Source organism: Mustela nigripes, chromosome 2 (genome assembly GCF_022355385.1).
Source record: "Mustela nigripes isolate SB6536 chromosome 2, MUSNIG.SB6536, whole genome shotgun sequence".
NCBI lineage: Eukaryota > Metazoa > Chordata > Mammalia > Carnivora > Mustelidae > Mustela > Mustela nigripes.
Genome location: NC_081558.1, coordinates 104,975,857 through 104,987,796, shown reverse-complemented (window position 1 = coordinate 104,987,796; position 11,940 = coordinate 104,975,857). Strand labels below are relative to the sequence as shown.

At 37.0% G+C, this 11,940-nt stretch overlaps 1 protein-coding gene across 1 annotated transcript; it reads left to right on the top strand.

The window, feature by feature from the left end:
* The first annotated feature begins 268 nt into the window (after positions 1-268).
* Positions 269-10,731, top strand: PLAAT1 (phospholipase A and acyltransferase 1). The gene is made up of 3 exons (XM_059388018.1): positions 269-407; positions 4,491-4,759; positions 10,557-10,731. The coding sequence occupies exons 1-3, from the start codon at positions 269-271 to the stop codon at positions 10,656-10,658; spliced, it is 510 nt and encodes a 169-aa protein (XP_059244001.1). The 3' UTR covers positions 10,659-10,731.
* Positions 10,732-11,940: the final 1,209 nt, after the last annotated feature.

Here is an 11,940-nt window from a genome sequence, read left to right as displayed (position 1 = left end):
CCTGGGATTGACCAGGATGAGAAGCATTACTATAGAAAATTAAGCAATTAACAAACAAAATTCTTTCTCACATCTTTTTCAACTGTATGCACATAATACAGTGTTGGAATCATTCAAAGAAAAGGACAGTGGCATGAGTTTTGATAAGTCTTTAATAAGGAATGCAATCCCAATAATTTCTGTGTGTCTATACTTCTATGGAAGTCTTAAACAGATTTTCTTTTATCAAGTCATGTCAGCTAGATCTTCTTTGTGTCTATCATTTCAGATGGCGTTTAATGATTGCTTTAGTTTGAGCTATCCTGGTAACCCCCAGCCAGGGGACTTGATTGAAGTATTTCGTTCTGGCTATCAGCACTGGGCACTGTACTTGGGTGATGGTTATGTTATCAACATAGCACCTCTAGGTAAGGTTTGTTTACAGGAACTCCTAAGAGCTTTTGAGTTTTCTTGTTATAAGGAGGAATCATGAATGAAATCATGAAATAAAATAGAAACAAAATATAGAAAGTAGATAAACCTATCTGAAACAGGTTTAGAGAAGGACATACTAAGACCAAACTGGCATTGGATAAATCACAAAGACCAATTAACATTAAGATTTAAAACCTCTGGATTGGAAAAAAAAAATGAAGAAGTAAATAATCCACTGGGGAAAATATTTGTCACAAACATGGTAAGAATTATTGTCTTTATATATCACACAAATTATATCAATACATTCAACATTTATTTATAGATTACTCAGCATATGCCAAATGCTATTCTAGATGCTGTGGATACATAAACATCAAAATCCCAACAAACAACTGGGTAAGGACCTATGAACAGTTTTTAGGAAAAGAATACCAGAAGCCAATACCTATCTTTAAAGGTAGTAATCTAGAAATTGTATAATAAAATAATAGATTTTATGACTATCACATTAGCAAAGATTTTAAAATGATAATAGTGTGGATAAGGCTATAAGGAAATAAAATCAAGGTTATTGTTTAAAGAAATGAAACATCGTTCTTGAAAGCAATTTAACAGTATGTATTAAAAGTCTATTTTAAAAGATTTTATTTATTTGACAGAGAGAGACATAGCGAGAAAAGGAACACAAGTGGTGGGGGGTGGAGGGGAGGTGGGTGGGAGAGGGAGAAGCAGGCTTCCTGTGCATCAGGGAGCCCAGTGTGAGCATCTGGATCCCAGGACCCTGGGATCATGACCTGAGCTGAAGGCAGAGGCTTAACCACTGAGCCACCCAGGTGTTCATATATATTAGAAGTCTTAAAAGAGTTCATATATTCTGACTCTGTAATTGTACTTCCATGATTTTATTCTTCAGAAATATTTATAGAAATGTGGACTAACATTCCTTATAAGAGTGTTTACTTCTACCTCATTTATAATAGTTTAAAAAATAGACAATAGCAAAATAACAAATATTGGTGAGGATTTGGAGAAAAAGGGAACCCTCTAGCACTGTTGATGAAAATGCAAACTGGTGAAGCCACTTTGTAGAAAACAATATGGAGGTTCCTCAAAAAATTAAAAATAGAAAGTCCTATGATCCAGTAATTCCACTATTGGGTATTTACCTAAAGAAAATGAAAACATTAATTTGAAACGATATATGTACCCCTATGTTTATTGCAGCATTATTTACGATGGCTAACATGTGGGAAACAACCTAGGTGTCCATCCATAGATGAATGGATAAAGAAGATGTGGTATATAAATAATGGAATATTACTCAGCCATGAAAAAGAATGAGTTCTCACCATTTGCAACAACATGAATGCACCTAGAGGGTATTATATTAAGTGAAATAAGTCAGACAGAGAGAGACAAATACCACATGATTTCACTTACATATGGAATCTAAAACACACACACACACACACACACAAATGAACAAACAAGCCAGAAACAGACTCGTAAATATAGAGAGCAAATGGGTGGTTACCAGAGGGGAGAGGATAGGGGAATGGATTAAATATGTGGAGGAGACTAAGAGATACAAAAATAGAAATTCTCAGTTGCTTAATGTTCAATAGGGAACTAGTAAAATGAATTATGACTTTGCCACAGAATATCAGATATATGACATATCTAATATTTGACATATTAGATATGTCAAACATATTCTATGTTTGACAGAATTCTTAATTGCAAGTAACAGAAAACAAACAAATTAGGTTGAGCAAAAAGGCAAATTCATTGCTTCACTGAGGGGAACTACCAAAAGGGTGAAGATGGTACTGGACTCAGGCAGGGATACTTGGATGAAAGGGATTGAACATGACTATCAAGCCTCATATCTGCATTTTCTTTCTGTATATTGTCTTAATACTCCCAGACTGTGTGTCTCTAGGAAGCTGAACTAATTAACTGTCAGTATCCTTAGGCTCTCATTCTTACAGTCCTGTGACCCAATAGAAGAGAGCTAATCCCTTCCTGTTCTAGTAAGAACTAGCATGGAGAACAATCCTAGTTCGTATAGTGTGGATCCCATGCCCATCACTGGACCATCCCTGTGCCCAGGAGAATGAGCTGCTATAACTGACCCATACAAAACCTTTTCCAGAAAGAAAGAGTCAGTTGTGGGATGGGGTGCTAGATAGGCCAAAACAATAGCTACTATAATGGCCATTAAAAAAATTCTGGCCACGTTTAATTGCATGAGATAATCTTGCATGATATTTACTTGAAAATTCCAGATTAAAAATGTAGTATGTAATATGAAACCTAATTTGCAAAGAAATAATATATACACATGTGAATGCACACATATACACACATCTGTATTCATGTGTTAATAAGACATAATTGAAGTACATCAAAATAATAACAGTTATTTCTGGGTGGGTAGATAATGGGTGATTTATATTTACATGTTTATGTAGTTTTTTCTGTATTTCCTAAATGCTTAGAAATAAGCACAAATCATTTCTTAAGAAAAAATATATGCAATTAAATAGACTGGGACACAATACCTTTAGAAAAAGTGTCAGAGAATTTTTAATGAAGTGGTTTTTTTCAACATTTTGAGATATTTGCCTCTTCTTCTAGAGTATTGGAAATAGAAATGGCAAATAAAATAACATATATGATAAAGAGCCATTAGTTTCTGCAGAGTCTGGTGATTACCATTAAGCAATGTTACATTATTTCTGCAGTTTTCACATCTGGAAAATAATAAAGAGATTTTCCTGTTCTTTCCTTATTTTCACACATTAAGCTCCATATTACTGTGGTTGTAGCATGGAGCTTTGATCATGGATACTGAAATCCAGTTCCTGGTTCTGTTGTTAACTACTCACATCATATTTTGCAAGCCAGTTTATCTCTCCACACTTCAATATCCTCACCTGTAAATTAATTGCAACAGACTAGTCTTTAAAAATTTTAGGAATTCTAACTAGGAGATACAGGCTTTAAGAACTTATAATGTATAAGGACTTTCAACGTGTAAGACAGTAACTGGAAATGCTGCTTGAAGAAAAGGAGCTTGGAAGGTAGGAAAAAAGAGAAGTAGAAAAAGGAAGAGTGTCTAACCACTAGTTATATGGAGACCCCCCACCCCACCCCATGATTTACTTGAACAAATAGCCAAGCATAGCAGTCTCAGGCAGATGGAGAGGGACCAGGGCCTGGCGTTAGAGCTGAACACTGAGCAATCATCTGTCCAGGCTCAGATACTGACAGTTATGGTCCCTGGCAGTCTAGGCAGATGCTTGCCAAATAAGGCAGCTGAAATGGAGTGGCAGGGGATGGGGCATATAACAGGTGGGTGGGTAGGGCATAGCCTAGGGCCACATCTATTGGACCGCACCTACTAGGTTAGGTTCAGTTTCAGGACCTAGTTTCTTGGTCAAAAGAAACTGGCAAGACAAAAGCAGGGCCCCAGTTGACCCTATCTGACCCTTTAGAGGACTGAAGTACCATGCAGGTTTCAAATTGTATCAGGCAGATTTCAAGCCAAATTGAAAGGACAAGTGTAAAAGGCAGAGGAAGGGGTAAGGAGCACAGCTTCGAGACCAGGATGAACTCACTGATCCTAATGCACAACTGCTGAGCTCCAGAGATACTAGTCTGGAAGGTTCAGATGCTGAAAAAGAGCATGTTTTATAGAAAAAAGTAGACAGTGGTCTTAGATGTACTGTGCTAAGAACATATACCAAGATCTCTAACAATAATGCCAACTGATAGAGATCTTATTCCTCAAGAATGGGTAGTTTTCTCACCCAGTTTGCTCTATGGGCAGATACAAATATTCATAGTTTCCTTATATTCCCACTCATATTTTACTAAGTGTTACTGATAAACTTACAGAATGAGTTGTTCAGTCTGGCAAGATTAAGTGGTAAGTTAGGAACAGAGCTTCCTTCCTTCAGGGGCCTCAGTGACTCCATCAATTCCAAAGGTGTGGCACTGTAATTATATGGCATTGGGTTTCACTGGGTTGTGTCCCTTGATCTTGCTAACTAGAATTCTCCTTATAGAGGATGGCATTTCTTCCTCATTTACGAGCGCCAAGTCTATATTCAGCAGGAAAGCCCTGGTGAAGATGCAGCTGCTGAGGGATGTTGTGGGAAAGGACACATACAGAATAAACAATAAATATGATGGGACCTACTCCCCTCTCCCCATGGAAGAAGTCATGCAACGGTCAGAGATGGTTATTGGACAGGAGGTGGAATACGACATACTAGTCAACAACTGTGAGCATTTTGTGACTTTGCTTCGTTATGGAGAAGGAGTTTCAGAGCAGGTGAGTTTCCTTTAGAAGATACATAAAAAGGTTCTTACATTGGAAAAATAGTAACTACTGACTGTAAGACTCCCAGGCAGCAAACAAAAGGAAAAGGACAAGAAAATATGAGAATTCCGAAGGATAAAGGAAGGAATCTAGCTGACCAAGGTCATGTAGCAAGTTAATGGCCAAATTAAAGCTTGAATGTGGACATCATGAATTTGGGGCTGGAAGGAACTTGAAGCGGAACCAAGACCATAGCTTTTCTGTCAGTCCTATTACTCTCTGTCCTTTCCTTCAGAGTTTTGTTTTGTTCTATTTTCCCATTTCCCTGTCATACAGCAGTTTCAAATCAGTAACCTCATGCACTGAAAAGAACATTCTGAAAAGAATGTTGCCATTTTTAAGTGGGAGATCATTTGCCAAAAACATAGATGGTAACTCCGGGATTCTTTTCCCTTAGCTGAGAGAGGCCAACTAATGACAGACATATTTTGGTGGATTTGAAAATGGTTTCTGTCTCCTTGCAATGCCAGTTTCAGAGGAATTGTGTGCTTTTAAGCAGCTCCTTTGATTCATTGAGCTTTTGGATGATTTTTTAAAAATGGATCGATTATTTTTAAAATAGCATGCAATGTTGCCATTTCTCACACTATTTTGTAGCATAGCAGATTCCTAACTAAAAGCATGCTTGATTCATTTGCCTTCTTTTTCCCTATCATATCACCAATCCAATTCCAACATGGCTGTTTTAAGCTAAAGATTTATTAAAGTGATGTAAGAGAATGAATAAGGTTTCCCAGTATCTTGAAACTGTTGAATGTGTTATATAAAAGTCTATTCTAAGGAATGAGTTTACAATTCTTCTCATGGAAGCTTGGGAAGATAGGAGAGGGAACATTATGAAAGGATACATTTGTTTTCATTAGGAAATAATTTAATTGGAAACTCATTTTTATTAGGAAATACATTAACATAATGAATGTTCTATTCACATGTAACAATAAATTGCTTCTGAACCAGAACACAGAGGCTATCCACATAAATTCCTGCTCGTCTTCGCATTGAAAACTAGTGATACAGCTGGAAATGCAGTCCATCCCTCTCCTTTGCAAATGATAAAGTTGTCTGCTGTGTTCAACAAGCAATTTTTTTAATGTGGTTTTTTAAAAAAAGGGATTAATACCACCTTTTTGCTTTGACTCTAATTTACAGTCCCTCATCTTTTAGCCTTTCATACTCAGAATCAACTCAGGAAAATTAATCATTCCTCAACAACTAGAATGGTTCTCTAACAGGTTCTGTTGAAGACAGTGCTGTGACAGCTTTAAGGAGCCATCTAAACTTTGGAATTCTGCTGACCGGAGCTAGACCAATTTCTTCCCCAGGGGTTAGCTGGGTGGTTTTGGGAACATTGTTTATCAGTTTCCTAATCTATAAACTGAGGTTGTTTGGAGGATTATAGGAGATATTTGAAGTCTGTTAGCACATTGTATTACATATTATCCATCACCAAACCAGCAAAACTTGGATGAATATTTTTAATTGCAATATTTAAAAAATTTTATATATCTTTGTTGGTACTCTTCAATAAAATGTTGACCTGATAGAAACTATAGTACTTGTATTATTATTTTCATTACTATCAATAATTAATAGTATTATTACTAATAATAGCTAATATTGGATTCATTTTTGGATCTCCTCAGGGCTTTGGGGTCTTGGGCTTAGAACTGTTTTTTTGGGGGGGGAATGGCTGTGTGTTTATCCCAATTTAAAAAACTGCAAATACATTTAAAAAGATTAGAAAAGTGGAAGGATTGTAGCTCCATCTTTTTCTTCTTTGTGTTTTTCTGTATTCAAAAAAACAATAATAGACTTTATTTTTTAGAGCAGTATATAGTTCACAGCAAAACTGAACTGGAAGTTTAGAGAGTTCCCTCAAAGCCCTCCCCATTAGTCATGTACACAGCCTCCCAACTATTAACAGTCCACATCAGTGTAGTATACTTGTTACAAAAGATGAACCAACACTGACATGTTACCCACCAGAGTACATAGTGATGAAAGCTGGAATATGTCACCTCAAAATATGTGGCATAAGGATTATTTTGAGCTGAAGGCAGTTGAGAAGCAAAGCCTAAAATTGGGACATATATTTTCAAAGGTGTCCCTCTGCCCTTCTCTAGCAGGAAGGACAAAAGTTAATCATCCAGGACAACTGGTGGTTATCATTAAGACTCTTACCAGCCTGGAGAGGACACCAGAAAAATCTAAATGACAACCTTAACTAACTAGATTTTGTCATAAGTTTCTCATATATTTACCTTCCCATGGTCTGCTGCTCTGGGAAGCCTAAAAGTGCTTTCTTTTGTCCTGTCTTTACTCTACAAACCTACTATTCTTTTTTGAACATGCCATATAAGCCTGAATTCTACTCCACCTCTTTGAGATACTCTTCCCTGAGTTTCTCCCATGTATATATGAAATGAATATGTTAGTAAACTTGTTGGTTTTCTTTTATAAAGTTGTCTTTTATTAATAAGGTTCAGCTGAGAAACTAATGGGGGTACAGGAAAAAGTTTTGCCTCTCCTAAAATAGTTTACATTAGGGTTCACTCTCAGTGTTGTATATTCTATAAATTTCGACAGATGTATAGTGACATATATATACATCACTATAGTTTCATACAGAATAATTTTCCTCCCTTAAAATTCCTCTATCTTCTGCTTGAGGATTCATCTTTCCTTCACTCTAAACCTCTGGCAACAATTGAGCAGTATGCATACTACGCAATATGCATGTAAAATTCCTCCATCTATTTTCATGGTTTGGTAGCTCACTTTTCTTTATCGCTCAATAACATTCCATTGCCTGGATGTACATTCACCTACTAAAAAACATCTTGATTGATTTCAGGTCTTGGTAATTGTGACTAAAACTTCTAGAAACATTTGTGGGCAGGTTTTCATGTGGATATGAATTTTTAGCTCCTTTCAGTAAATAACAAGGAGCATGCTTACTGCATTGTATGGTAAGAGTATGTTTAGCTTTATAAGAAACCACCAAAGTGTCTTACAAAGTGGCTCTACCCTTTTGCATTTCCACCAACAGTAAATGAGAGTTTCTGTTTTTCCACATCTTCTTTAGGATTTGGTGTTGTGATCATTTTGGGTTTTAGCCATTCTGCTATGTATAGAGTGGTATCTCATTGTCTTACTTTGCAATTCCCTAAGTCTGTGAAGTTAAGCATCATTTCATGTGCTTCTTTGTCATCTGCATATCATATTTGATGATGTGTCCTTTGAGAGCTTTTGTCAATTATAGATTTTTAAATTGGGTTCCTTGCTCATTTTCTTTTTGTTGAGTTTTAAGAGCTTTTCGCATATTTTAAATAACAGTTCTTTACCAGATCTGTCTGTTGGTAATGTTTTTTTTTTTTCTAGTCTGTGGCTTTTCTTTAAAAAAAAAAAAAATTTAAAATAGACATTTGCCACTGTTCCAGTCTTAAAAGATATTAAAATGTGCCTGCCTTTGTGGAAGATGGCAGCACCCTTGAATAGGCCTGGACAAGCTGAACTGTGATACACTCTGACTGTGCTACAGTGCATAGCACTGTGGCCTTAGTCTCAGGGGAAGAGGAATTTTGATAAGCCCTGCAGTCATCTGTGACCCAGCTACACTATGTGAGGACACAGCACTCCAGATTCAGCTAATGTTTCATTGGTCATGTATAGATCCTTGGAATGCGGCCTTTATTCTTTATGAACCCTGTAAAGGATAAAATGTGAAGAGTCAGCTTAAGTGATTTTGTAATCCTAAATTATAAAATAAAAGCTCTTGTTCATAATAGTTCACTGAGAAGATTCTGGGATGTTATATTCTTGCAGGTCAAATCCCATTACACATAACTCCCAAGAGATTATCCGAATTACTCAGAATTTTGCCATCTAGACTATAATTTGAAATAAGTTTTTGGGATTTGGGAAACTGCCTACACTGTAGGAAGTAGCTTCCTTGTCATGGTATCTGGCATATGTGCTCTCAGGGGGTTTTGGTTTAGGATCACATTGCTTTCCCCAGACCTCTTAGATCTGTGGGATTTCTCTCACCTCTTATGTTTCGAGCCGCTGAAGGAGACACAGTGAATTAGGTCTGCATTTAGCTGGGACCACCCTACCCATAGGCCTCTGCCACCTCCCCAGGCTATCTTTTGACTCCTCTTTCTAAAGGCACCAATTGCACCTTCTTATTTGTTTATTACCTTCCACACTTCCCCATCTCAGAACTTCCTGGGATCTCAGTCTCTGCCTGAAATTAAATGAGGGTTAGGCTTGATTTATAATCCTTGATTCTTGTCTGATTACTGATTTTGCCCCTCTTTGGAATGTTGTCCTGTATCTTGTATCTTCCTGTCCCTTTGGCTTTCCATGTGCCAAGTGGGTAGCTCTATGCTGCGGCAAATTCTGACTCTTCCTTGGGAAATAAACTTAGGCGGTGACTCATTAAAATGTATGAATAAAATAATCAACCAAACAGAATTAGAATTGTAAACTAAATTGGATTTGTCAGTTGTTTGCCAATGCCGTTCTCCCTGGCAACTGAGGATGGTGGCAGAGCAGGGAGCTACAATGACAGGCCTTGTCCCTAGAGACCACAGGATGGTATAACATTGTGTTTCTTTCTTGGCCAGGCCCTTGTGGTCTATTTCCAACAGGGAAGCTACAGTTGGGGAGTAGCACTGTGTAGCAGTCCTGTGGGGATGGCAACCTATGTGGGGAAGGCCTGTGGGTTAGACAGAAGATATGCTCAAATGTGAGCTGGGTCAGGATTTCCAGTATTTGGGTTGGTCCCTAGAGTCATTTGGGAGAAATGTTTTGCTTTATTTGAAAGCCTGATTCTTAAATCCCAGAGAACAACTGTTGTTTTCAGAATACCTGATGACTCTAAAGCATCTGAATGTGACCTTTGGGTCATAAAATTGCACTCAAACTCATACAGATGGAAGGCAATATTAGCTGAGTGCCATGAAAACCATGAATATTCATTAGATCCCTCATCATGATGATGATTAATATCCTTAAAGCTATAAATGTCTGAACTCCTTTATGGACAATTGAGCTTGAGAGTGGTTTATTTTAGTTTGTCTACATGAGAAATTAATTTTTGACACAATAGTTAACATCATTATTGACTTCTTTGGAAGTTTGTTTATCAAAATAGAAATTGTATCTACCAAATAAGAGCTTATAGATATTTAGCTTAGATGACACCTCTGAATTATTTTGCTAGTAAACATTCTCAAGTCAGAAACACACACACACACACACACACACACACACACACACACACACAGACTTTCACCCTGGTATAGACCCAACCAAACCTGTATATGTTTAGGAGATAATGATTGTTTAGAGGGAATTGGCTCATGACTCAACCTGTACCTAAACATCATGGTGGTATGACCTCAGGCAAATCACTTAACTTACGAAGCTTTGCAAAACAGGAGTACTACCTCCCAGATGTACTACCATGCTTATAAGGAATTGTGCCATAATGAGTTATAAATTTTTGGGGACCACAAAAATATGAAGAATATATACATATGTGTATTTAACTATATCTTTGTCATAATTGTAAAAATCATAAATTTATTTGTTCATACACAGTTAAATTTTACATGAAGCTTTAAATTTATCCTTTGTACATTAAAAAGGTCTTCGTTTTAAGAAACAAGCTAAAGTTTGGATTTAAGACAGAGATGCCTTTAGAATAAGATTTGTTTTTTGTTTGTTTCTCATTTCTTTATAGGCCAACCAAGCAATAAGTACCATTGGGTTTGTGGCAGCTGCTGCTGGTGCCTTCTCACTCCTGGGCTTGTTTCCAAAAAGACAAAGAGCAAAATACTATTAACAATTTACTGAAGAGATATTGGAACTGAAGGAATTTGTGAGGAGGGGAAAAAAAAAACTGGGATGAATACTTATTTTCAATGCATCATTATTGTTCCAAATTCCAGTGATGGATGGCAGGCTCTTTAATAAATTGCTTACTGATACTATCTCATCATTGAGCCATGGAAATTTTTCTTCCTACTAGCAAAGATTTGCTGTGGCAGCTTGAACAAGAAGCAGTAGCCTTTTGAGCAAGCCAGCAGCGAATCTTAACAAAATCACATCATATTTTATCTTCTTCCATAAATGTTGTTTTCCTTTTTCCTGAGGGTGGCTATTTTCTACTTTCCAAAGGAATAGAGAACAGTTTATATGTGATTTTAAAGGAAATGTTAAGAGCCCCAAATTGTAGAGATTGACATCTAACTTCATATTCCCTTTCTGGTCAGAAAAGAAACTGGGAGATTTGAACATTTCATTCAGCAGTTTGAGGAGCTCTGATTAGCAATCTATTTGAGAGTGCACGCCCATCTCTTAGTTCCTGTGTCAATGCAGGTGGAGTAGACAGGAGACAAAATTCTGTGCTCCAGCATTTTAGATCCAGTGATTTCCCTGGAAGTGACTCGTTTGTCAGGAGTATGTGACAAGCAAGAGTGGGCTGTTACTTCTACGTAATTCCCTTTGGATTTTGAAGTATTTCAAGGATTTGACCCTCTTAACCTTAGCAAGAGATCATTAAATGCAGGTTTAAAGTGCCATATTTAGAAAACAATATCTCGTGTTACTATTTAAGACTTTTACTGTAAGTCAAGGAGTGTCATGATTTTATTCTTGCGTTTTATTGATTATGTGTTGAATGAAACAAATTACCTTTTAATAACTTCCCAGTGGAATTCTTGTTGGCAGCAGGTGGAGAAAAGTGAATGCAGGTCTCTAAGCCCTAGGGTTGTATCAGACATTACAACATTACCCTACGAACCACACTACCAGCCAATGACATCCTTCTCATGCCATAATTAGAAGCATGGCATTAAATAAAGGAAAAGTTCAAGCAGGTGGGGGGTGGAAGGGGATGATCAGGGAACTAGAAACGTGGTAGATAAGTAAACAGAAGACTCAATGAAAGTCTTGGACCTTTTAAGCTGATGTAGATTTTACCCCAGAGTCAGAAATACTTTATGGTTTAATTGCAGCGTTAAGAGTAATGATGACAGCAGGGGTAATGTGCTACACTCAGGGCCAGTAGAGATCCTGTCTTTCTTCTTTGTTCCCTGACCAATCTCTTTTCTTTCTTATGATAC

What these genes read in the sequence shown, in the direction of transcription:
- PLAAT1 (XM_059388018.1), top strand. Translation starts at nt 269, where the DNA reads ATGGCGTTTAATGATTGCTTTAGTTTGAGCTATCCTGGTAACCCCCAG. An exon ending in TATCAACATAGCACCTCTAG is followed by an intron (nt 408 to 4,490) that starts GTAAGGTTTGTT and finishes TTCTCCTTATAG; the next exon opens with AGGATGGCATTTCTTCCTCA. An exon ending in GAGAAGGAGTTTCAGAGCAG is followed by an intron (nt 4,760 to 10,556) that starts GTGAGTTTCCTT and finishes ATTTCTTTATAG; the next exon opens with GCCAACCAAGCAATAAGTAC.